Below are 27,999 nucleotides of genomic sequence, written 5' to 3'. Positions count from 1 at the left end.
GCACACGGGCTCAGTAGTTGTGGCGCATGGGCTTAGTTGCTCCGCGGCATGTGGGATCTTCCTGGACCAGGGCTCGAACCCGTGTCCCCTGCATTGGCAGGTGGATTCTTAACCACTGAGCCACCAGGGAAGCCCGTTTTTGCATTATCTTAATGGTCATATCTACAATACAAATAGTGATCAAACAGGTTTCATATAAATAAATTAAGTTTATTGCTGAATTTTCCCATAACATTATAGAAACTTTTTTTAAAAACACTGAAATTTCACAAATTATTGAGCTCAACAGTTAAACATACTTCATAAAAAAAAGTACAAAAGTGACATTAGAAATATTTTTGAAGAAAAGTATATCATCTAAGAGCAAAGAAATGTGAATCCAGACAATGAATGGCACAAATACAGCACTTCAAAGGAGGACTCAGCCACCGCCCAGAAATCACTGAGTTATGAGATAGATTCAGTTTGAGAAGTTATATATTCAGTGTGTTTCTGAACTAGCCTGTCTTGTTTTTGCCTCTCTTTTGTAAGAAAAGAGCTAGGTCTTTACTGCTGCTGGGACCAAATACTGTACATGCATTGGAGAATAAGGACGGGTCACCCTTCTCCCCTGGTACCTGCACAAGAGAACAGTTAGTACAGAAATGGCTTTGGCACTTTAACCCTTAACATAATCCCAAACCTTGTTAATTAAATATTGTAGCCTTGCATAATTTTTTTAATACCACATCATCTCCATACTTTATATGTACATTATATATACAATAATAAAAATCCTTCATTCTAAAACAAAACAGGTTGATTCCAAACAGGCCACGTTAAATCTCTGTAGCAATACACTCACATAGCTTTCTTCTTAATGCTTATGCAACACAGTTTTTGTTTTTTTAAGCTACCTTCTGGGATTGACTTAAGGCTCTAGTTTAATGCAAATGGTTTAGTCTCTGTAGGAATCTCTTTTGAGGCTAAAATCACACACCACTGACTCTCTCTTTTGAAGCTGGCTCTCCTTGTTGGATGGATGTGGTGTCTTGTCTGGGTAACCCATAGAGATATATAGAAACGCACACAAGCAGAGTGCCCAGAGCAAACGTGAGTGCTGTAAAGAAAAAAAAAGAATCTCTATTTGTGTCCTTAAAACTATGTAACAATGATCAGTGTAAAATTTTGAAGACTTTCAATTGTGGGTTTACACTATCAGATTGCATGGAAAATAAATTTAAGTGTTCTATATGATGATGGTAAAGTTTAGAAAGGTCATCAATTCTAGCTCCACCCCCACCCCACTCACCAAAAAAAGTAGTGAAATCAAGGGAGTGACAATCACTGACTACATACTTTTCAAGAACGCAAGTATGACTGCCCTGGACCACTGACAAAGAACATACTAACATCCCTGTATGCTGCTTGAAAGAAAACGCAGTGGAATATGGATTTTCCATGATACTAGAAACCTGTGAAAGTTTAGAGTAAAAGGCAGTTGAGCAAAATTCAAAGTTAGGTGACCAATGATTCAAACCATTGAAGATTTCTGAATAGGAGATGAGGTGGTGATTTAATGAGTAAAATTCCATTTTCTGCTAAGATCTTTTTTTTTTTTTTCATCTTAATCCTAAAAATCTGGACACAACTGAATTACATCTTGCCCAAACTTGACAAGTAGGCATCATATAAATAAATCCTTATGTCAAAACTAAACCATATTCTATGTGGAGTACAATGGCACAGTCTTAATAGCTTTAAAAATGTCATGCAGAGAAACAACATCGAGCTATGACTTTTAGTTCACCCTTAACTAGAAAAGACTAGCTTTGCTTTCCAAAAAGGGGAAGAGGGTAAATTAAATCTAAATAGGACACTAAGATTGCTAAGACATTCTACTTAATTTCCTTGATCATCAGTAAGACAGAACACTGACCAAAAAGCATTTATACTGTTTCCAAATATTCTTTAGGAGCACAGGCATAGGATTTGAGCATAAGGATGGATCAGAACTACAAATGAAAGTTCACACAAATCAGGTAAGAAAAACATCAGAAGGAGGGCCTAGAAATATCTGTTACTTAAATAGTAAGTAGTTGGCTTTATACAGAATACCTACCTACTATGTGCCAGGCACTGTTCTAAGCACTTTGCCTAAAACAACCCTACGAGATAGGTGATACTATCATTCCCATTTTACAGACAAAGAAACTGAGACATGAGTTAAGTAACTTCCCCAAGGTTTTACAGCTAATAAATGGTACAAGCAAGATTTGAACCAGACTATCAAATTTTTTTCTAAGATTTCTACAAGGTCTGTATTCTTCTGTTTGCATTTATAACAAGTCAATTTTAAAATGAAATGTAAATAAATATAGGCCAGATCTGTTTCTTTTACTTAATGTTGATATTTGACAGATTTTTCTCATGTATTAGTTTATGGTATAATTGATCAGTAAAGAAAATTACTGGTTAAGTCAATATCACTGCTTAAGTAATTCAGAAGCCAACTAATGGTGGATATGGCTAGGGAAAATTATATTAGAAGGACCAGCATAAAGGAGGTCCTAGAATGCCAGCTATAGTAATGAATTTTGTATTAATTACATATTAAATGAAACAAATAGCTTTATTAAAGAGAAAATTTAGATTTGGATTGTAGTTTCAAAACCAGTTTACACCCAAGTCTAAAACAGGAAGGTACAAACTAAGGGGGAAATGAAAGAAGTTTTCTGTTCTTACCTCAGAATAAAAAGCCAAGTTTACTCTAATTCCACTGCGGAAATTAATCAGGGAGGCCTTGTCTGCAGAAACACTCTGAGTAGCCCACCACTTTCAACTCTAGAACCATTTAAACAACCTAAGTACTGTGGACCCACATTCCACACAACTATGAACTGCTGTGCCTGTAGGATAAATTGTAACAAAACAAGGAATTTCTGTAAACTCTACAAGCAACTGCCATATTTAATGAAAGGTGAAATGAACCAAGGAAATGAGAAGCTCTTCCATGTTAAAAACTTACAGTACAAACTAAGACGTACTTATCTGTAATCCAAACAGCATCACTGAAGCAATGGTAGAAAGGACAATGGCCGCTGCTGCAGAAAAGCCTTTCATGATGTTGTCTGTGTACTTGACCACAACAGAAGTGTAGAGGCCTCCAACACTAGCAAGAACTCGCATACAGAAAGAAAGAAACTCTTAACACTCAAATAAATGAAACATTCTATGATGGTGAGGCAGTTTTCACCCCCCGAGATGCCATACTAATTTACCTAGGAAAATACTATTTTCCTTAGAAGCAGCCATCTGAGAGATTTTGTACTAGGAGTCATAGTTCCTACAAAACAACATTGTTTTTCAGATGCCCAAAGGGCTATGTAGTCTACTGCTAAACTGTACACATTTATTGCTAACACATTAGATACTTTTGATTGTGAAGGCAAAATTGCTTTGGGATAGCTTTGCCACAAAAGTAAGTCAATAAAACCGAAATTACATTTTCATACTGGTATTCACAGTATCAAAGGAACAATTTCAAAATACTATAAAGGCTTAAAATGGACATCTAACTTGAGGAAAAAAGGGGTGGGGGGGGATCTACCCAGAACCTTTAATTCCTGGATACTTACAGATGACAAGCCAGACATAATATGTGTAACCATAGAAAAATCCTTTTTCTTTAATTTCAGCTCCGTCTGACAAGTAGACGCCAACTAATGTCACAACAATCCCTGATAGATACATTTGAATGTTTCTCACCCAAAGGGAAGTGTCTGAACTCTTTAAAACTTTTTCAAAATACACTCCTGAAAGAAAATTAAGCATGCAAATATGAAACATATTATTAGAAATTAATCTAAAATGTCTTTATTTAGAATAATAACCCAAAAATATTATAAAGTATATGATTTGCAGAACAGACACATTTTCCATTAATTAAATGCAGACTTACTATGTTGGTTGTGACGCATGGCATACCGAACATTACCAATTGGTATTTTTACAGGGCATATAGAATTAATAACCAAGAGGGAGCTTCCTAACCCACATTTAACAGGAGACTCTTTATATTACTATTAATAGTTTCCGCCTTTATTATAGCAGTGAGATAGATCACAAAAGCTCTTTATTAATGCCACTAAAAGACTTGCTTTGGTCAGCTGGAACACTATACTATTAGAGTCAATTATCTTAAACATACCCCCGTAATATCTGCCTAGTATGAATACTCCCAACTTTGCAAAATAACCTATATAATCGCCACTTAGGATTTTTTCTGAGAGTGACACAACCAAAATAAAATTTAAATAGAACTTGCTGAGTGATGCCATTTTCCTTTAAAGCAGGGGTCCACAGGCCAAGTTCACCCACAATGTCAGAAGGACCGTGAACTCCCTAACTAGATAATACATTTTGTGTCTATGTGCATTTTTCTGGGGGTGAGGAGCCGATGCTTTTTTAAAGGTGCTCCAAAAGCACACGAGTCCCCAGCCCACCCCCAATATCACATTAGCACTGCTGTTAAGTTTTATACTTAAAATAAATGCATGTTTAGCAAGGACATTAAAGGTTTTTGTTATAAACACTGTTAATTAGAGACTTAGGAATTGCCACTGAAGTACTAATCAACTAAAAATTCAAATGAAAACCAAGATTGTTTTTGATGAACCTATGTTGGAAAGAGCCAGAGAATGGGAATAAACGTATAATAGCTATTCCTATTTCTACTTTTGATTTTCCTATCTGGGAAAACCATCTACCTATCGGAAAACCATTTAACTATTCAGTTCTCAGTTACTCCCGGCATAGAGGAATATTAAACCACGTACCACTTCCTCAACTGTGTATTGAGAATACACACCTTATGGCAAATAGACTGTTGGACACAAACATTTTACTGTTCACAACAGTGCTAAAAATCAAATAGTATATTATTTGGAGGGTAACCCAATTTTTGTTTCTAATTTGTTGTTTCCTAAGAATAAAAGTTTAGCATGATGCTATCATTAAGTATATTCCTAAATTTAGATATTCCCTTCTTATCAAATGACTAGATACAGAAGTGAAAAATACTTTCCTAGTCAAAGAGTACTAACTCTTGAAATAGCACAAATAAAGATAAATAATAAAGAGGTATGGCTATAACTAATATATACTCTTTCAGTTTCTTCTCTGTTGGAACCATTTCTAAAACATTTCTTACATTGCACTTAACATTCATACTTTGTCTCTTCTTGATTCAGTGAAGGATAACCTGTTCCTACATATATGAGTCCAGACTTCCACATTTATTTGATGTTAGTGATTTTGATTCTTCCCTCCCCTTTTGGCTGTTACTTCTGGGTATTAGGTTTTCTTAGGTATCACCCCCTTTTCCTCCCTACTCCATAATTCCTAATCTGTTGAAGCAGAGGAAGAACTTGAGGTTACCACGGAAATACAGATACTGAGCTAGTAACTAACAATCTATAGCAGCAGAATCGAACCTGAGGAGGTACTTGAGCTTTCTGATGGCTAACTTCCTCCATTTTTTAATTTATTTTGGGGTTCTTGGCTGGACTGGGGATAGTCAAGGATGACAGAAATGCATTCTTAGATAACTGCAAAGATGAATAAGGACTGAGGTCTAAACTGAGTTAAACACTATCACATGCTTACTGGAAAAACAGCTGACATAAAACTGTATAGCTATTAAGTAAGAAGATAAGCTTTAATAGGAATAAAATTGTTAGTTTGATAAAGCACGATAAAGTCAATCCCTATTTAAAGTCTGATGTTTTTTAAAAAATTTGACAACAGAGTATTATGACTTACCTGCAAATCCTGAGCACAATACAGCAACAGCTATAGCACCAAACCCTAATAATGGATTCTGTTCCACCTGCAATAGTAATGTTTTAGAAGTTATTTTTAGTGACTAGTAAATAGAATTCATCCAAGAGGACAAACAAATGAATACAAAAATCTGTTTACAGTTCTGCTGAAAGTATGTGCCATATTATTCTATAGAATAAGACAGGACCAAACAAAAGGCCATCCCAGAGATAAATCAAAGTACTTAAGTTAAAAACCTATCCCTCAAATTATAGCCAGAGTAAACGCTTGATATAACATGTGCCTACTTGCTAGTAACAATGGGCACCCAAGCACAGAACTGTGCAGTCAGCCCGCCTCTTCATTTTAACTTCTGCCACCACCATAACTCAAGCTCTTATAGGATCAAGCATGGAAATGGTAGCAGTTTGACTTGTTTAATTTATTCCCTATCACCTACAGGATGGAGTAATGACATGTAAGATTTCCTACTTCACTGAATTTTTATCAGATATTAATAGCATGCCATCTATGTACCAGATATACTGTTTTATATTCTAAATGAATAAAGATGATGATACACAGCTTTGATTCTTAAATAGTTCATGGATGGGAGAGATTGACACATATATATAATCATAATACTTTGCTAACAGATGCCAGGTATATGGGCCCCCAACCTATTGTTTCAACTTTATTTCCTCTTCCCTAAACTAACCATCGGGAGCTTTCATCAGTCTTTCCTCAGAGATAAATGTTATCTCAGTGGTAACATTGAAACTAAAGGGATGAGACATGTGTCTGTAATATGACAAACACATACCTTGTTGAAAATAAATAAGCCTGAGAGAAGGACAGTATTACTTGATGTTAAGTACCTGAGAGAGAAAGCTTGGTCTAAAATGTCTACATGAAGATAAAAGGAGAAATAGAAGATATTATGGACTAACGGTTCTCAAAGTAAAGTATGGTCCCTGGACCAACAGCAGCAGCATCACCTGGGAACTTGTTAGAAATGAAAATTGACAGGCCCCCCCCCAGACCTACTGAATCATAAACTATGGGGATGGGGCCCAGCAGTCTGTTTAACCTTCCCGTTGAGTCTGATGTACACTGAAGTTTGAGAACCACTACTGTAGACTACAACTGATAAACTTGGATGCTTTCCTAATACAAACTACAAGGCCAGCACAGGAGAAAAAATAACGGTGTGAGATTTCATCTATCCCAACAACTGATTGGAAGCGCAAGCTATTAAAGATAGTGTCTGACAAATTCTTGGTAGCTTTTCTGCCAGTTTAATCTCTACAGTTAGGAAAAATGGTGATAGACACTGCTTCTCTGGACTTAATTCGGACTGATAAGAAACTGCTGGGTGGGACTTCCCTGGTGGCACAGTGGTTAAGAATCCGCCTGCCAATGCAGGGGACACGGGTTCGATCCCTGGTCCGGGAAGATCCCACATCCCGCGGAGCAACTAAGCCCGTGCACATAGAGCCCATGCTCCGCAACAAGAGAAGCCACCGCAATGAGAAGCCCACGCATCACAAGGAAGAGTAGCCCCCACTTGCCACAACTTAGAGAAAGCCCACACGCAGCAAAGACCCAATGCAGCCAAAAGAAAAAAGAAATTGCTGGGTGATAAAGTGGAAATGATGGAGACCTAGGAAAATGGCAACCATGTCGTTTTAGCATGAGCAATAGCCCAACACAGCATAGTTAAGAGACTTGAGCTCCAGTCTTGAATAAATCAAATTCAAAAAAATAAAACTTAGAATTCCATAGCTAGTGGGAAGTTGGGTTGTGAGGGTGAGTTTCTTAAGAATGAGATTGTAATGAACAGTAAAGAAAGAAATCAGTGTTACTAATTAAAGACATCTTCAATGAATTCTCATTTTATAGGAACACTAAAAAAAGAAAAAAAAAAAATACAGTACACAAAACCAAGAGGAACCAACCAGGAGTTTTAGTATCTAAAAACTGAAAACTCAGTATAAGTGGAGGCTTGCAAAGTTTAAAGAAGGCCTTTAAAAGTATGTTTAGTTTAGGAAGAAAAGAGTATGCTTCTTCCGCTAGATGACATACTGTTAGATAGCAAGAAAATAAAGAGTTACCCCATTTTCTCTGTGAATAATGATTTTAAATGAATGAATGGGAACCGAAGTCCAAGACATGTGGTTTGCTGTTGTGAGAACACCTACCTAAATAAATTCAGAAGTATCTTGACCAAGAATAGTAGCAAATCAAGGTACTGATCACTGTATCTCTGAAGAATAATGGGGCATAGAAGCTATGCCAGAAAATTTGAATTGGGCAAATAGTGTCCTGATTTTCAAAAAGGCAGAGGGAAAGAAAAGCTGCAGAAATTATAAACAGCTTGAGACCTGTAAAGCGGCCCAGTACACTCACCAAGAGCATAGGCTCTGGAGCGATGCTGCCTGGGTCCAAGCAAGGTTGAGCCATTGCTAGCCTTCTTTGCCTATCAGTTTCCTCATAAGAAAATGGAAATAAAAATACATGCCTCGTATGGTGGCTGTGAGCATAAGTGAGTTAATGTATGTAAAGCGCTTAGAACACTACTAGTATCCAGTATGACACGTGACTGCAGCTGTTGTTATTACTGAATACCAGCGAAATGCTACAACAGGAGACTTGGATAACTTTTGAAGAAACCATCAAAAGTATAATGGTCATCACAGGAAAATGGTGTGGCTTCCATAAGAATATGAATTAACCAAATTTTCTTACTGAAAGAATTCCTAGTGTAAGTGCTGAGGGGAATTCCATAGAGATAATGTTTAGCAAGAAATCTGACAGATTTGCATAATATTTTTGTGAACAAGACAGAAATGTAGTGAGGATAACAGTAGTTCTATTCACAGCTGAGTGACTGCTCATATAGAAAAGTGCTAATTAACAGAATAAAAGCAAGCTAGACCAACAACCAATATCAACTAGCCAGGCATATGAATAAGCCGTCCTAGAAACAGATCCTCCAGGCCTAGGTAAGTCTTCAGTTCACTGCAGCCCTAGCTGATATCTTGACTGCAACCTTATGAGACCTCAAGCCAGAAATGTCTAAAACAGGCCAGCTCAGGCACCCTCTAATTCCTGACCCATAAAAACTGAGAGAATGTTTCTTAAGCAAGGAAAAAGAAAAAAAAAAGTCAAGCTAAAGAGAGTCTAGAGCTGTAGCCACAGAACTCTGGTCCTGTCCAGTCTAAAATTTTCAGTGAAGACCCAGAAGACATAGGTGTCAAATCTGTAGAAAGCGTAACATTCAAAGAAAAGGCTAATAATGGATAAGGACTGGAAAGTCCTCAAAGGTTTGAACAAATAACCCAAAGCTAACAAGATGGGCTTAATAAATATAAACACATTTTGCATTTTGGTTTAGAAGAAGCCCGCGGCACAAAACACATCTGAGACAAACTATTCGTGTGAAACAGCTACGTGTGGTTGTATAATCAGTTATATAATGGATAGCCTCCTCCAGCCAAAAATAAAAACCTAATATAACCTTATGCTGATTTAACAAGTCTCTGGGTGGGAGAGAGGGTGATGCAAGAGGGAAGAGATATGGGAACGTGTGTGTGTATAGCTGATTCACTTTGTTGTGGACGGAAAGCTGACACACTATTGTAGAACAGTTGTACTCCAATAGAGATGTTAAAAAAAAAAAAAAAAAAGAAATGCAATCTCCCTGAAGAAATGAAAGAGGCTGAAAACGTATAAACTGCTAAGATAGTTGAGCAATGCTCTGGGGGGGCTCTCTGTTCTTACATGAACAAAGTATAAGAATCCAGCACAGGGCTTCCCTGGTGGCGCAGTGGTTGAGAGTCCGCCTGCCGATGCAGGAGACGCGGGTTCGTGCCCTGGTCCGGGAGGATCCCACATGCCGCGGAGCAGCTGGGCCCGTGAGCCATGGCTGCTGAGCCTGCGCGTCCGGAGCCTGTGCTCCGCAACGGGAGAGGCCACAACAGTGAGAGGCCCGCATACCGCAAAAAAAAAAAAAAAAAAAAAAGAATCCAGCACAACCAGAAACATGGACAGGGCACGTAGGGCTTAATTTTTTTTTTTTCTTTTGGCATCTTTGTTGGGGTGTAGCTGTTTTGCAATGGTGTGTTAGTTTCTGCTTTAAAACGGAGTGAATCAGTTATATATATACATATGTCTTCAATCAGACCCACAACTACTGATGGGATTAGGAGGATGACTGACTGCATAACATCCTGCCTTGTAATGCGGCCACATTTGCCTGGAATGAGCGGTTTCATATAGAGAGGGGGCAGAGCACCTAAGAGGAGACAGAGCTTACAGAACAGATCTGTGCACTGTTTTGTGCCTGCCTTGTTAATTAATGTTTGTCTAATAAATGTCTGCATGTGTGACAGAAAAAAAAAAGTCTCTTGTATTCGGAATAAAGGAGGTAATTAGCGAACTACACCTCACACCACTCAGTCATTTTCTGGAGACAGCGTCAACTTTTAGGACACACTGAGGAAAAAGAACGGATAAATGCACCTAGAAAAGAAATACAAGGCAATCCTGGGGCACGAGCCAGGGATCATAACGTCTTCAGAGGCCCAATTACAGAAAGAGTCAACAAGGCTGTCCCAGTGGGGGAGAAGCAAAGACAGGGAGGGTGGAGATGCGACATTGTTCTCAAAACATTCAAAGGCTCATCGTATGGAGTTAGCAGGGATTTGAGTTATTCTGACAACAAGGAACAATGAGAGGCAGTTACAGGAAGCTACATTCTGTTTAAAATGTGAAAGAACTTTCTAGAGTGCTCCAAAAGTAAAATACTCTGCTTTAGCTTACTAAGCTTTTCACACATATTACCTAGGTGACGTAACCCTTTTCTAAAGGTGTAGGGTGTTACTGGAAGTTCATATTTAACTTTTAAGTGTTTGCCTTACTTCCCAAACAAATTCTTTACAGTTCTACATCTGAGTTATACGTGCAGTGCAGAGTTGATCAGTGTTCTGAAATGTCACCGAGAATGTGAACACGTTTAAACATCATGTAAAGACAATACATATTAATTTAAAACTCACTTTCTGGGGAAAAAAACTCTTCCACCAGGCCAGAAAGTAACTACCTAAAAAGGAGCTTTCTACTTTCACAAGCTCTGCATACATCCCCAGCTGCCTTATACTCCTAAGAGAACCATGGTCTTTCATCTGCTAAGAGTTAAAGAGTGTGCAGCTGCGGAGAGAAGCTCCTGACCTTCAGGTCCTCACTACAGTTCCACTTCCTACTTCTCTTTGGAAAAGTAACCAATTAAAGCATACAATATATTAAAAAAAAAATCAGGTATGTACCTTAACATTTAACTCTTCAACTAAAAGTTAGAAGTAAAGGCACGGCACTTTTTGCCCTATTGTTGTTACCAGTTTGGGGAAAACACTACTCTTCTGTAAGCCCCACTGCTGACAGTGGATGTATGTGCAAAATGATAAAAGATTTTGAGTCGTGGGAGAACATGAAAATTAGATGGGGAAAACTTTGCCCAGTATTTCTGAGAAAATGTCTAAAAGAGGCCTAGAAGTGAACACAGACACTGTGTGGAAGTTGGCACAACTGAGTTATAGGTTAGCTGTTAACTGTGCAGCTTTGGGTACGTTACTTCACCTCTTTGGACTTCACTTCTGTTATCCATAAAACAGAGGAGGTGCATTACATGGAGTTTAAGATACCATCCATCTGTAACACAGTTTATGCATATTCTTCCTTCTCAGAAAGGAAGCCCGGAGGTATTACTCTCCTTAACAATAACATCATCCTAAGGGGAAAAAGGCATATCAATATGGCAGAGGTTATGAATCACGCTCCGTTCTTTTCGGTGTGACTGTGTGGAGTGCTCAGGACTCTGGAAAGTTCCCGTTTAGCTACAGTAAGCACTCAGCTTCTTACCACGACTCCCGTGGCCTGGGCTGGTCTCCACTGTACGAGGACGACTCCTCCACACAGCATAAAAACTGAAATCCACTGTAACCTGCTGAGCGTCCTGTTTAACATTAAAACAGTACATAGAGCAGTACAAGGAATCTTCAACTGGTACGTCACCTACCAACAAACAACGAACTCATCAGCTCGGTTAACATTAAACTCTGACACAAATATATTATTTCTGATATCATTAACAGAGCTGTAGAGGAAAATATTCGATAGTTTGATAAAGGGTTAGTAAAACATCTTTTCACCGTGAAAACATTTTTTAAGATTTTGCGCCTGCCATTATCGTCTACTTCACCTACCTGGTACACTGCTGCATCCAGATTGCTGAGAGCCAGGAAAGCCATGTTGTTCTGCACAGCATACACTAAGGAAGGCACGCTCAACTTCATCAGTTCCTTGGGGCTCCCCAAGACATTTTCTCTTAAAGATGCCTTGAATCTACCCAGATTACCAGTTTCTCTTTGAAAACAAAAAGGGAAAATGAGAAGGGATGAGGAAGAAACGGAAAGATCCTCCTTTCTATTAGATACTGTCACACATAGGATAGCTACAGTGTTAAGTTCATTGATATAATTTAGCAAACTTATTTCTAGAATTTTTAACTAATTTTAGATTTATTAAAAGAAGCAAACCAGCAATGCATCCCCAGAGAAGAAAAACAACTACAATCTTCATTTGGGAAAATATGACAATTAGGTTTACCATCCTCATCCTCTGGTCAAAGTTTCAGGGGCTTTTGAGTCTATTAAACAATGAGAGTACCAGGAAACCAGAATTGCCGATATTACCTATAAAAAATTAATTTAGTCCCTGCCACTTTAACTGCCATTGCATCAAGTTCACGCAGATTATTTTTTAGATTAATCAGGTTGTATATACATTTTTTTTTAATTTTTAAAATTACAATAGATTTTAATTGCAAACAAAAGAAAAAAGCGTTAGTAGTTATAGAAGTTACTCGGGATAGGAATTGAGTGTTGCAGGTCAATATTTTGTAAATTAATTCCGTGTTTGTGCAATATGGTAGACAATAAATCTTTAAATAAGCATATTCTCATAAAACTCAAGTATGTATCTATATAATTTTGCAGGAAATCTGAATAATTTACTAATATCAGTAAGGTAAACTGTACCTGTAACATACATAAAGCTTACTACTTGAGTGCATATTGATTGATGCATGCTCTTAAGTATTCTTATTTTTCCTCAGGAGGAACTAGCTAATCTGGCTCTTATTTCCCCCTGTTGTAAATTAGCTCATTTATTTCCTGAAAATACAAATCAAAGAACACTTTTATAAGCATTAACACCAAAAAAAAGTGCTGCATCAAAAGGCTCCTAACTGCCCCTCACAAGATCCTTAAAAGGACCATAATGCTTTGTTGGGAAGATCGAGCTATATTTTGGGATAACATTAGAATCAACCGTCACTAATTGGATATTTTCACATTTAAATAGTGCAAAAATAATTACCCAAGTTCTGAGGAGGAGCACAAAGTCCATAATGTCTAATTAACTACCTATGCCTATCCACTGTAGAACACTCCAGCCCCCAAGAAGACTATTAAGACAGGAAATTTGGCCTAGGCCACAGAAACAAAAGATGCCCTTCTTAGTTACAGACCTTACTTTGCCGCCAAAGCTACATGCTGAAAGGTAATGCACACAGCCTGGAGGGCAACTATACACTCCATGCAGAAGAGGGAGAGAATACCAAAAGATTACTGGGTAAGTCCACATTGTAGAGTTTTCCAGATAGCTGAAGGTTGGCCCTTTAAACATTTACCATTCTTTTTTTTAACACAAATCTAAGATGTTCTATTATAATTCTCCACCTCTTAAAAGAATATAAAGAATAATTTCTCAAAGTTTTCCCTCAATTATAAAATTGAAGAGAAAAAAGATTAAAATTAAAAAGAAGAATCACAGAGGTCCAACTCAAAGAACCATCTTAAACAAGGTGATATAATTGAACGTTTTCTTTGTCATAATTCTCACTAGGAAACATATGATGGCAGAGACATAAATCTTACAGGCTGTGTGAAGTACACAACACTGCTTTTACTATATCATTACTTAATGCCCTTCCAAAATGCTGACTTCTATACTAATGTATCTTCAGAGTGGCTCCCTAACGAACTACTGAGAGGTACCTGTTTGTACCCATCTTTCACAGTCCACCTCCTTCCATGTCCATTTATCTCCCACATACGATTCCTGAAGCTCTAGTTTAGTAGCCACTTACCCCTTCCCTAATCCCTAACTATGGGCAATGCCATCTTACCTCCACTCCTTAGAGATACTCGAAACCCTCAATGGTATCAAATGAATTTCTGCCTATCCAGATCTCTTTATCACTGGCTCTCTTTCCTCTGTTAGAATACAGGCTGCTTAAGGATCTAACAGCTTCTTCTATTAACCACCATGGTTGTACCAATAATCAAGGCTGCTGCGGTCCCTTTTCTCCCTGTCGCTTTTCTCTTATCTCTTCTCCCACACTTTTCAGCTTTCACATCAAATAAAGGGCCTGTGAGACATCACCAGCCAATCTGAGTACTCCTTTCCTTCAACATGAAAAACCAGTAGAGTACGGTGTGTCCAGATTAACCTTCAGGTCTTTGGCTCTTCTGGCTATATCCTTTTTATTGGATACTTAGGAACTATTATTTCTCCACTGCCAGGAAGACTTTACTATCTTTTTCTGCTTCCTTCTCTAATGCAGATATTAGAGAAGCCAAGGTATACCAGAACGCTAACTACTGGAAAGCTCAAGCTTCACCACGGTACCTTAGAATTATATCAATATTATATAACAAGATATTTTGAAATAAGTTACAAAAAATAGCAGAGAATGCTAAAAGAACTTGTAAAAGAAAACAAAAGCTCAAAATAATTAATGATATTAGAAAGTAGAATAAAGAGATTTAGGAGGTATAAGAAAGAATATAGGGGAATGTTACCACACAGAAAGTTTTAAAGGAGGAGATAAATTCTTTCAGTATTCCATTAAATCTTGCTTAATTTAATATATTTAATAAGAATACAGCTCTAAAACTTACAGTTTTACTCACTAAAGTTAAAAAAATAATAGCAATGCAATATATCTTCCAGAAAACACTAGTAATCATTCTATCCTTTTGTTTTACTGTTAAATAGACAAAGATAAATGATCAATTCTAAATATACTACAGCCTTGAATAGTGTTCTCTGAATACTAAAAAAACATAAAAAGCAAAGACCACTTTTTCTTCCATTTTCCTGCTCTGATATTTTCTGGAAATCAAATCCCAAGCACTTTAATGAGTACCTTTTGTTAAAAACAAATTTATTGAATTTAATTATATAAATGACATTGTGAGACAAGAGAAAGCATGTGTATAATCAAAAAGCATACACTAATTTTTTTAGACATAGTCTGTCCCATTAAATTTACTGTTTGATTTTTATCACTGGAATAGAATCCATGTACAACCTGTTGTTACCTCAAGGAATGCTGAAGCTCCGTGTTGATTACAGAGAGATTCCGCTGCTGCCACCCCCCCAAATTTCCTATCAACCAGCTGAAACCAATTCTTTCTGATCTATGTTTGGTCAAAAGTAGGCCTCATTCTTCCAGCTCCTGATCTGACGAGAACTACTAGGAGGCCTAAAATCCTTGGCTAGGTTACCAAGGCTCTGTGCAAAATGGAATAATACAGCAGAAGTTACTAATGAGTTTAAGAAATATAAATTTCCCTTACAAATTTCTTATCATCTGCAAAGTTAATTAAAATTAACTCACATAAAAGATTTGGGGGAGCTAGGTATAAAAACCAATAATGAGGTCATTTGAGGACAAAAATACCCATCATATGAGGTACATGACTTTTACTTCCTCCCATGACCCTAAATCCCTTATAGCATTGAGTACAAAGAGGCAGTCAAAATGTAAACTCAGCAAGAAAAACAGAATAGGGCTGGATAATCTATGACACAAGTATCTGACAGCTTCATTCATTATTCTAGATAATACTATGAAATAGTAAAATAATTTTCTCCAGTCTTACCTGGATAAGTAGTACAAAGATTTAAGATGCATTTGGTTTATTACGAAACACACCCAAAATGTATGTACATTTACACCTCCTTCTAGGTTTCTTTAGTCTTTACAGGCTGTGGTGGATAGCAAACAATAAAAGGTTGACTTTGTTCTAAGACAACATGCAGTGTTTTCATTTCCTTATTACATCACAAATGACAGACTTAAAAGTGTCAATTTTGGGCTTCCCTGGTGGCGCAGTGGTTGAGAGTCCGCCTGCCGATGTAGGGAACGCGGGTTCGTGCCCCGGTCCGGGAAGATCCCACATGCCGCGGAGCGGCTGGGCCCGTGAGCCATGGCCACTGAGCCTGCGCTCCGCAACGGGAGAGGCCACAACAGTGAGAGGCCCGCGTACCAAAAAAAAAAAAAAAGTCAATTTTAATAGCTATGACAGGGTTTAGTAAAGCATACAGCTAACTAGCAATTTTCCTGTGAACTGTTATAGTAATTATTTTATGAAAAACTAAAATATTTTTAAATGTACTGTTTGATGTTTCAACTGGAATTATAACTTAGAAATTGGTAACTTAGTCAAATACTTAAAAAATAACTTACTCACATATAAAGCTTTTGCAACATCCAACTGCTAAGCTGCTCCCCTCCCCCAAAATAGGGTTTATTGATTTCCTTTTCAATATAAAAGTGGTCTGATGTAATTATACATGTGCACAGCAGTGTATATAAAAAGATAATTATTACGTCTTCGTTTTGTAGTAGAAGACTTTACACACGCAAATGCCCATCAATAGAAACTGATGTATGTGATACATCCATATAGTGGAATACCACACACCTCTTAAAAAGAATGAGACAGATTTCTATGTACAGACATGGAACCGTCTCTAAGATAAAACATTTAAGTGAAAAAAAAGTTAAAAAGCAAAGCAGTGTAAACTGTATGCACACACAATGCATGTAACCAAAACTCCCCAATCAGAGCGTATAAACCTTAAACCTTATTTATCAAAGTAAAGTAGCCAATCATTAATTCTTCCCCACACTCCCCTTTTTTTCCTTGCAGTTCTAAATTAACTTTTGATTGAAACAAGTATAATTTCATATTCCAAAGATTACTAGAAATTGTAAGTAAAATCAACAAGGATGGTGGAAAACTCCAAATTAATTACAAACAGAAACCAAAAAAAGAAAAAACCGTCAGCTTTTTTAATGAATACCAAACCCAAGTATTCTAAAACACAGTCTTTTTACTATATGCTCTAAAACTAAAGGCAAAAAAAAAACTATATACAAATACTGAACTTTAGTTAGTAGGTTTGCTTTTTCACAGCTGTATCTTAGAAGTTCTGAATCTACTTATTATTATTACGTATCCTAGGACTGAGCAAATAAGTAAATATCTTGAGGATAATGGAAGTCAAACTCACCACCATTGTAAAAGGAAATACGGAAAAGGGAAAAGTTGTAATGAACTCTGTGGTACTGGATCAGAATTGCAGGTATCAAACAATATATAACTCATAGTTGTATACACAAACACATATATATACAGAAACAGAGAAACAGACAGGTATGTATGTATACACATACATGTTACCTAGCTCTGTCTACTGAAAGGGCCCAGAAGGTATGATACCCCCAGTAGCAATGTGCACACCTCATGTCTAGATTCTGGTTTCTAAATACCATTTTGGGAAAAAAGGAACAAGGCTTCTTAGAGAAATGTCTGATTTGGGGATTGGGGCAGGGAAAGTATAAGATAAGCTTTGAACATCTTGCTGTGCTAAAAAGAAACTGCTCAAAGATTCATGAAAATATGTAAGTGAAAAAGAAAAGAAACAGGAGGAAAGCTTGAAGATGATCCCACTGTCCAAATCTGGGACAATTTGAGCATCGAAATAAACGATAATAATGGATTCCAGCCGATATAATAAAATAATCCATGAATCTGCACTGAGAGGGAGAAGGACAGGTGGGGGGGAGAGAGGAAGAAGGAGAGAAGGGGAGTTTCCTAGAGTGAATGCCAACCAATAAATGCATAGGGAATGGTGGAACGGGGAAATTACCACTTGGCAACATCAAAGGACAATAAAAATGATGAGAAAGAAGATATATACCTAGTTTCAAAGATTCTCTCCACAAGATACTTAATAGTTTCAAAGAGAAAATTGGTAACTTTATCTGGAGGGACCTGGCAGGCACTACCTTAATCAAGGAATCAAAGTTAAATCACCAGTAATGGGGCAAATGGATATTATGTGCTTCGTGATACGCTGCACTGAGAAGGACACACCATTTCCGTGATATTCCTGACCAAAACCATAAATTTAATCATAAGAAAGCAATCAATAAACATAAACTGCGGGACATTCTACAAAGTAAATGGACTATGTTCTTCAACAATGTCAAAGACAAGAAAAAAAGATGGAGGAACTGTCTCAGATTAAAGGCAGCTAGAGATATAACACTACTGTAAAGTGTGATTATTTTACTGTTAAAGGACATCAGTGGGTAACAAAATTATCTAAGGTCTGTGAATTAGATAACAGTATTGTATCAATACTAATGTCTCAATTTTGATATTCTGTTATTATGTAAGAGAATGTCCTTGTTTTTAGAAAATATGCACTGAAGAATTTAGGGACAAAGGGGCATCTTGTGTAAAACTTGCTCTCAAAACATAAAAACAATATACACCCACACAAATATATGGCAATCAAGAATATGGTAAAATTTAACATTTGGAAATAAAAACTTAAGAGAAAAAACACAATAAAATTATTGCAATTACTGAGATGTCTAACAATGCTACTAAATGCTTATCTTTGCCCTAGCTAATCACAAAACAGCTCAATTATTTTGTTCTAAAATACTTATAATTTGAAAATTAGAAATCAGGGAACTTGCCTTCTAATCCTATCACTGCCAATCAATCACTTTCTAGGTACCTTTGGCAAATGAAAACTTCCCTCAACCTAAGATTTCTCATTGTAGAAGACGAAATAATAGCTAAGGCTAAAGCAGTGGTACGAGAATGAAATGAAAATTAGCTGAGTTTACCTGCATGTTTCCCTCACCTGTTTTTAAGGGGAGATGGGGAAGAATGTTTCCTTAACACCTTCACTCTCTGGCAGCCTGCCATTCTCAACAGCAACAATCCTGAATGTCTGAAGGCAGCAAGTTAAGTTGCTGCAATCTTAAAAGAGGATGCTTGGCGCTTTACATAACAGTTTGACAGCGATTAACAGCTGGTATTCCAGAGTGTAGTTACTTGCTTTCTACAGAAACGAAGTTACATACCTGCTCATCAGGTTTCCAAACATTCATTTTTCGCAGTTGTCCCCCAAAGAAGCATTATTCTTTGATTTTTCTAAGGCAATTTCAACTTATAACATTATATATTATAGCAACAGTGCTAAAGTGCTGGCTAGCGTCCCTTAGTACAAGAAAGCTGTGATGTGCCTTGTGGAGAAAATACATGTTAGATAAGCTCTGTCCAGGCATGATTATTAGTGCTGTTGGCCCTGAGTTCAATGCTAATGAGTCAACAATACATATTAAATAAGGTGTCTTTAAACAGAAACACGGTTATATAGCGATCAGTTGATGAAAATGTTGTGACCAGAGGCTCACAGGAACCTATCTCTGTATTTCCTCTAGGAGCAAAAGTTCAGTATTCAGGAACTCAGTGTCCGTGGTAACTACTGAGATAGTAAGAAACAACAGTCACCAAACCCATCACCAAGTCCTATAGATTCTACTTCTAGAACATAAACTAGAACTCAAATCCATTACCTTCATCACCTGCGCTGTCATCATAGCCACAATCCCTGGGCTCTAATAAGCTCCCTTACTTCCAACTCTTACACCCTTCCAATCCATTCTCCTCAAAGGAATCAACAAAGTAACTCAAAGTAATGTGGGTCGCCATGTTAGTCCCTGATTTAAACCATTCAGTGATTTCCAGTGATTTTCAATGCACTTGAGATAAAATCCAAAATCCTTTACAGGCCCGTAGGATTACTCTTGATACCCTGCCGACCTCTCCTGCTTCATCTTGGCACCGCCACTCCCCTCTCGCAGCACTCCATATACACTGATTTGTTGTTCTTCAAACACACTGTTCTCTTTACCTTCTCTCTGCTCTTCTCTTGCCCAGCTTCCACTCAATCTTCAGGTCTGGGTTTAAATGTAACTTCCTCAGAGAGGAAGCCCTCAACATTTTCACTGGGTATGTTTCCCACGCAGCTATGCTTTAGTTTCATTAACGACTGTCTCATGGCATAACTGCTGAAGAAACTGAAGATGCAATCACGATATCCTTTCATTTCATTCCGTAGCTATCAACCTGTGACCTCATGGGTAAAATAATTCTCCTTTCTCTATCACTCTTTTATCATTCCAAGAGATTAACATTTTTCACAGATGCCCTCTTAAAAGTAATCCCTTTGCTCCAAGAAATAAAATATTTTCTTGTTACGAATAGCAGGTATTCCGTTCTACCAATGTGTTTTGAATAAGAAAATGTGCCAACGTGTTTCTCCATAAAAATTACATTTGGTTTAAAATCCAGTAATTTCAAATGCCTTTCACTTCTTTCATGCTTTATGATTTTCCAGTGCTTTTTCCACTTGGAAACTCGTTGTGTTTTAAATGATTCTTCTTCACAGCCAAATCCTTGTTAGCCATGTAGCGTCAAATGCCAGCCACCAAAACTCTGTCATAATACTTTACTTTGTCCTGATTGTCCCTGGTCTTATGTACTCTGCAGGTAAATGTTCATTAAAGAGCCTCTACACTATGCTGGTGACCTACACAGGAACTGATTACTGCTGATGACCAGGATGACGAAGTACAGTATTTAGTTTTCCACTGTTGCTATTTCAACACCATTACTGGGACTTGTCTGGTGAACTCTTGGAAACTTTTCTGCTTTCATTAATATTTTGATATAATTTCCAAAAACGTCCACAAAACAAACTACAACTGACCATATCATAACACTGAATAACTTAAGAATATCAAGCAATGCAAAGCTGGAAAAGCATCAAAATAAAACAGAAAGTCATGCAGGCGGATTGGCAGGACACTAGCCCAACTGCTGAGTTAAACCAAAGGCCTCATTGCTTTTCTGCACATTGGTTTTTAAAAAGTCTTAACAGTTACGAAACAACAAAACCATGATTTGATCTTACAGTTTAAAATAGCTGATTTCATGTTTGACAGCCCTATTTCATTCCTGGGTCATAATTTTTTCTCCCTAAGGAAGCTGGAGAATAAGGAGAAGAAATGTGTTCCCCTATTCCCCTTTTTCCAATACCACCATTTTTGTTTTAAAAGAAGTTAAGCCCTAAGATTTTATTAATTTATTAATGCTTAAATTGTTATATGGATGTTGTTCTAGAGCTTCAAACAGATTTTTTTCCTTTGGAACACTGCCTTTTAAAGTTTTAAAGGTACAATAAGGCCTCTCCTTTACCTGACATTATGCAGAATAGTGGAAGCTAAATTTCCTTAAAAATGGATCTTGTTAAGTAAAAAGCTGTGAAAGGTCTGAGGTTTTACCCTACTTGCAACCTAACAAGTTAGGCTGCCACAGTATCTCTGCCTACAAGATAATTTTTTTTTCAAGATAAATTTTAAACACAAATTTTCTATTAAAGCTTTCCACCATCAAGTCTCAAGTTATTTTTCTGTTCTTTCTCCTTCCCCAAGCCATTTTTAGAGTATTTTTTTCAGATGGTTATTTGTAATAATGTGTGTTTCCTAGTTCATTTTCCGTCTCTTCCACTGAAACTAAGTTCCAAGCAAGCAGAAACCATATCTATTTCATTCATACCTGTATATCCAGCACCTATTATAAAACTGTCACACAGAAATCACTTAATATTTGTTAAATGAAATTTTAAAGTGTTTACATGTAATTTAAACCTACACACATGCTATTCCTCACTACTTCCCACTCTCACCAGCCCACATCTTGAAACCTAGATGAATTCACCCACCCACATGACCCAGATGGGTCCCCATCTCATAAATCGTTCCCCAAGTAATTTCCCACCAGATTTTATTTAATTCTCACAACCCTATTTTCTCCAACTAAGAAATGAAGAAACTATACGACATAACCCAAAGCTCACCTCCTCTTGTTTGTTTCATTTTCTGTTGTCTCTTGTTGCTGTTTTTCTCTCACCCACAGACTAGGGCTGTTTTCTTGAATGGACTCTGACCCCTAGTTTTACAGACTCAGTGTCTAGAATTTCCCTTTTCAGCCCCATAAACTCACTGCATGTATTTCTTTATTGGTGGTGAGAAAGTCATCTGATTTTTATCAGACTTAAAGTACTCCAGTCTATGAATAATATACTGTGGGAAATGAAAACAGAGAAGCATAAAACTATTGGGCTTCTGGGCAGGACTGAAGACTTCTAACATGAACTTTCAAAAAAAGAAGAAGAAATGAAGAAACTAAAGCTCAGAGAAGTTAAGGACTATGTGGAAAGTCATAATCCAATGAGTCTAGGACTAAAATTAGGTCTGTCTCACTCCAAAGCCCCTATTCTTAACCCTCTCTTATACTGCATCCTTGGCTAAAACGATTTTCACAGGATGCTACTGATACAAAACCCAGTGCTGCCACACAGTAACAGTATAACAAGGAGGAACCTCAGATGCTGTAATAGATAAAATAGGGGTAATTATAGTACTTAACCTAAAAATTATATAAAGATTAAATCAGATAACTATGAAAAGCACTTAGCACAGTGCCTAACACTTAACACAGGAAACACTCAAGAAATGTTAACTATTATTATCATTATATTCCTCTACAACAGAAGTCAGCAAATGTTTCCTGTAAGAACCAATCGTAAATAGTCTAGGCTGTGTGAGCCATACTGTCTCTGTTGCAACAAAAATAAGTAGCAAACTGGATTTGGCCAATGGGCCAGTTTGCTAACCCCCGCTTTAGGGTGGAATTCTTCAACTTCGGCACCACTAATATGTGGGGCTGGATAATTCTTTGTCATGTTGTGCTGTCCTGGAGGACAGGACATTGTAGGATGTTTATCAGCACCCTTGGCCTCCACCTATTTGATGCCAGTAGCATCCCCCAAGTTGGGTCAACCAAAATAATATCTCCGAGGGAGCAAAACTGTCCCGAGTTGAGGAAGACTGCTCTAAAGCAATCAAACATACGAAGATGTAGCTTGAATCTTCTGATAAAGAACATAACTGAGTAAAAAATTAATAACACACTAAAAAGTATTTATACTCACTTAGCTAAAATTCCCACACTTAGTAATAACTTTATAACTTCTGTGATACACACGGCTGTGGTTGAAAAGTAGAGTTCTTTGTCTGATGTCCTTGTGTATCTTAAAGCTATGGTATAAGTTGCAGCCACCAGGGTCATCACTGCCAAGCAGTATAACTTGAATAATAAATGGACATTTTCTGGAAAATACGTGCAACAAAGATATTATTTAGTAGACAATATTATGCATATAAAAGTTAAGCAGTGTTATACCTCAAAATGCTTTCCAATTTCAAGCACAAAATATGTTTAAAAATTTATTTCAAAACAATATTTTCCAACTACATGAACAGAAACAAACATACACACACAAAACACAGCTGACTTTAAGTATCAACTGGTTAGGCATAGATTTTGTTCCTGGGGAGGGCTTAAGGGCAAGGTTATGTGGCACAACTAACTCTAGTTTAGGATGTTATAAATCACATACTTTATATATCTTTATAATTCATACTTGTGAAAGCAAAACACAAAAGCAGGATGAAAACGATTACTGCAATGTATGTTCTAAATAGAGAGACAGCAGAAAGAAAACAAAAGGAATAAGAGAGTGATAAAATAATATAGAACTTCATCATAATAAAAAACAAATTACATCCAGCCTCTCATTTCATAGCATTATAAGTAAGATAATTCATAACACCATAAAAAAGAGTATTAAGAATGAAGTTCTGTAAAACTTGAAATCCAGGAAATATACACAACTTATGAACACTCAATTTAAGAACTTCTTGCAAGTATATCTGAGCAGCAGCCATCACTCAGGTGCCAGGGCTGGTCCAACACCTTCAATAAAACCACAAGCACCGGGGTACCAGGGCTCCTTCCATACTCCCAGCCCTGCTCAGAGACTACCATCACCTAATGCTCAAACTATGTCTACTTTCTTTACCCACTTCACACCTCTCTCATCCCCAGCTACCTGTAACCTTCTCTCAAATCTTCAGGCACATGTTAAACAGGGATCAGCAAATTTTTTTCTGTAAAGGGCCAAGAGTAAATATTTTAGGTTTTCTAGGCCACAAGGCAAAATCAAGGATATCATGTAGGTACTTAGGTGACAAGAGAGAAAATATTCTTTCACATTTAATTTATATTTAATTGGACAAATTCAAAATATAATAATAATTGAGTATAATGCTTTACAGTATTAAGAAGGGAATTTTGTGGGGTGGGTGGGTAATATTTTGCTTCATTGGTCTTCAAAGCTAGGGTTCCATCAAATTAACTGCAAACATTCACCTGTAAAAACCATGATTAGCTGATAGGCCATACAAAAACAAGTGATAGGCTGGGTTTGACCAATGGGCCATACTTTGACAACCAGGGTTAAGAACCAGAGGGACAGGGGGTAACTCTGGGCTGCTACTGTAACTACATTACACCTAAGTACACTTTTGTTCACCGCTTTGGGAGCCTAACCACAATTCAAAGGTGACTTGCACGAGAAAATAAAATAGGAGTTTCAAATAAATTATAATGGTAAGGTAGAAACTCACTAGGAAACAGATTCTTCAATATAAATATGTTTCCCTGGGTGAATTAAAGAATTATTTGTAAATTTCAGGCAGAGGTTTTAAATTACATTAGGTCTTAACTAAAAAGTAATATGGTAGAATAGAAGAAATAGAGCTTCTCTGCCTAAGCTTTCTTTCCAGTAGATCCGAGGACCCAAAAAGCAATGTTAATGTAAAAGGGATTGAAGGAGATTACTATAATACTTTGCTTGCTCTAAAATTTTCCTACACAGGAGGAAATGTAAGACTTAAAAATTAAACAGGGCCGCCCTGGTGGCGCAGTGGTTGAGAATCCGCCTGCCGATGCAGGGGACACAGGTTCGTGCCCCGGTCCGGGAAGATCCCACATGCCGCGGAGCAACTGAGCCCGTGAGCCATGGCCGCTGAGCCTGCGCGTCCGGAGCCTGTGCCCCGCAACGGGAGAGGCCACAACAGTGAGAGGCCCGCGTACCGCAAATAAGTAAATAAATAAAAATAAACAGCAGTACAGGAGAAAGCATTTCCCATCTTCTTGATCGGGGGTGAGCAACCTACATTTCCTCTCATTTTTATATGACCGGCAAGCTGAGAATAGTTTTACGTTTTTAAACGGTTGGAAAAAAGTTTTTCGTTAATCTTTGGGGATGCGTGAAAATTATATGACATTCAGATTCAGTGTCCATAAAAAAAGTTTTACTGGAACACAGCTACGCTCATTTGTTTCTGAACTCTCTCTGGCTACTTTTTTTGCCCGGCAACAGCAGGGTGAGTAGTTATGACTGAGACCATCAGCTGTTAACAGAAAAAGTTTACCAGCCCATGTCCTAGATTATCAATACTTTCATAAATAAGAGAGGTTAGGACTGCCAAACTAAAAACTACTTTATTTTAGCTCTTATATAGGTTCCTGATTCCAAAACAACACAGTGAATGTTTAACACTTTGAAAGTATACCTCTTAGCATCGTGATTAATGGGAATATAGATGATATTCTTGAAAATAACTACTGATGGAAATAGAAGCGTAAGCAAATAAGTTTAGATATTTGTATAACATATAGGGCTTTGGTATAGAATACCACTTTTAAAACATATAGTAAACTTTTTAAAAATACTTAATGCTTTTTTAAGCATTATTTTCTCTAATTTCAGCTTACCATTAGATCAAAGTATCTTCTTCACTCCAGTCATTAATTCTCCAATATGAAAGTTCAATTATTAGCAATTTCAGTTTTTTTCAGGGTAATATCAAAAGTCCATACAGGGACTTCCCAGGTGGGCCAGTGGTGAAGACTTCCCGCTTCCACTGCAGGGGGCGTGGGTTCCACCCCGCATGCCCAGAGGCTCCGCCACAAGAAAAAAAAAAAGTCCACAACTCAACTGCATTGTTGAGTGGGCACACTGGCACATTAGCACTGTTTTCTCCTTCTCACAAAGTTCCCATTAGCTCCCACGCAGTATCTGTTTTTGTGTGGAAACTGCCCCCCAAACAAAATTTACAGTGTGGAGTTAAATCTTTTGCTCAGTTATATTTTACTATATTTTAAGAGGAGACATTATTTGTAACACCTGAGAACTTGGAAATTCACTAAGTCCCAGATAAATAAATCCTTTGTGAATATCAGGAAGCTCAGAAAATTGCAATTTTGTATTACACATTTCTAGTGGGCATATAAGATTTATAACATGACCCAGGCACAGCAAATATGTATTGGCAATAATCCTAAATCTGTAAATTGTGGCAACTATTTCAGATAATGATTCGACTTATGTAATTCTGAAGTTGCCTTCACCATTAATCTCGCGATTCCTATTTTACGTCAGTTATCAAAACAATTCTACTTTTTTACCTTTACTTCCTGTGTTGCTCCAAAAAGACTTAAGATTGGGCTTATTTGAGAAGCAAATCAGAGAAGCATATGCAACTACAGACAATACCCCCTTGGCAGGGCGTGAATGATAAACGTGGCCTCTTCAACCAGGAAAATAATTTGGCACTTATGCAAAAAGCTACTCTTTAAATATTTGCTCAACGTTTATTCAGAGGTAAAGCCAAGAGCTCTACAAAAGAAGGGTGGAGAAAGAATCCAGGTGTTGGCCAACCTCTCCTAGATCCTGCTCTACCATTCAGAAATTCAGCTCTGGTCCTTACTTACTTACCGGACTCAGCAAAGCAGAAGTACTGCGGAGTTAATCAGACTCACCCTCACGAAATGGCAATTAGTCATCAAACAGTATTACTCTAATGTGCTATCCCAGGGGAAGGGGGCGGGGGGGGGGTGGATCTAGCCCCACCCCTCCGGCAAAATATCAAAGTATTCCTTCTAACAACATACAACATTCTCCTTGTAAGTAACTGTTAACGACTGCTTTCTCCACCTCGTTACGGCTGCAATGCTATTTTAATGCCCCAATGATGTTTTTAGTGGCTGTTACGTGGGCCAGCCGCTGCTTAGGCTCTGCACCCGGAGCATGCCCTTATGCCTCTGAGCATCCTAGCGCAGGAGGCACAGCGGAGACCGCAGCCGCGGTGACCCCGGCCGGGACAGAGACTGGTCCTGCCTCCCGCTGGGTGATGCGTCTACAGCCCCGCACCTGCGCCTCGGCCCCTCGCCGGGTCCGCCGCAGCCCGGGCCTGTCTGAATTCGGTTCCCACCCACTGCCAGCTCGTCGAGGCAGGGGCAGTTTCGGGCTGCCGAACTGTCCAGAGCGGAGTCCGCCGCGTGAAAGGCAGCCGCAGTGGGAGGCTGGCTGCCTCGCACTGCCCCGAGCGGCGGCGACGCGCGCTCAAGCCCGGGAGCGGCTCAACACAAACTCCTGCAGCCCGACGCCCCGGCCTGGCCCCTGGGCCCCAGAGCCCCGCGGGCGCGGAGGATGGCCGGCCGCCGACAGGTGCAGACCAGCGCTGACGCTCGCTCGCCACCGCCCCCCGTGGAGTCCCCAGTCCCCAGTCCCGGCAGCCCCCGGCCTCACCTCTCAGGGGAGCCATGGTTCCCCGACAGCACCGCGCGGAACTGACGCGCGCCCCCTTCGCGCGCGCTGCGCAGGACACCCGGGACAGCCTCCTGGGGTCATAGAGACGAAAGCCGCTCGGCCTAGAGCGCCTCGCCGGCCGACCTGCCACGGATTCCCGTCCAGCCAAGCACAAAGATTAGGCTAATGAATCGGAAGCCTGCGGAAAACAGGAGAATCCGGATGGAGGAGAGGCCTGTTCCGCCCAGTCTATGTTGACGAGTGCGTAAAACTCGGTTTCAAGGCGCTCTCTTGTAAACTACAACTCCCGGCCGGCTAAGGAAGCCGGAGTCAAGGGAGCGGAGCGTTGCCTTCTGGGAGCTGTAGTCCTCACCAGGTGACTGGGCGGCAAATAGGAATTGGGCTTAGACTTAG

At 38.4% G+C, this 27,999-nt stretch overlaps 1 protein-coding gene across 3 annotated transcripts; it reads right to left on the bottom strand.

Annotated features, from left to right (window-relative positions):
• Positions 1-189: 189 nt before the first annotated feature.
• Positions 190-27,878, bottom strand: SLC35A1 (solute carrier family 35 member A1). Of its 3 annotated transcripts, none has more exons than XM_059083145.2 (8): positions 27,586-27,878; positions 23,080-23,257; positions 12,066-12,225; positions 11,722-11,874; positions 5,803-5,869; positions 3,618-3,794; positions 3,027-3,161; positions 190-1,099 (listed from the first exon to the last, which is right to left on the bottom strand). In XM_059083145.2, exons 1-8 carry the CDS (start codon positions 27,599-27,601, stop codon positions 972-974), a joined length of 1,014 nt encoding a protein of 337 aa, XP_058939128.1. In that variant the 5' UTR covers positions 27,602-27,878; the 3' UTR covers positions 190-971. The 3 variants fall into 3 exon arrangements, with proteins under 3 accessions (XP_058939128.1, XP_066867543.1, XP_058939135.1); XM_067011442.1 differs by lacking the exon at positions 27,586-27,878 and adding an exon at positions 27,208-27,268; XM_059083152.2 differs by lacking the exon at positions 23,080-23,257.
• Positions 27,879-27,999: the final 121 nt, after the last annotated feature.

This window comes from Kogia breviceps, chromosome 13, assembly GCF_026419965.1.
Source record: "Kogia breviceps isolate mKogBre1 chromosome 13, mKogBre1 haplotype 1, whole genome shotgun sequence".
Lineage (NCBI taxonomy): Eukaryota > Metazoa > Chordata > Mammalia > Artiodactyla > Physeteridae > Kogia > Kogia breviceps.
This window is presented reverse-complemented; position numbering and strand designations above follow the sequence as displayed.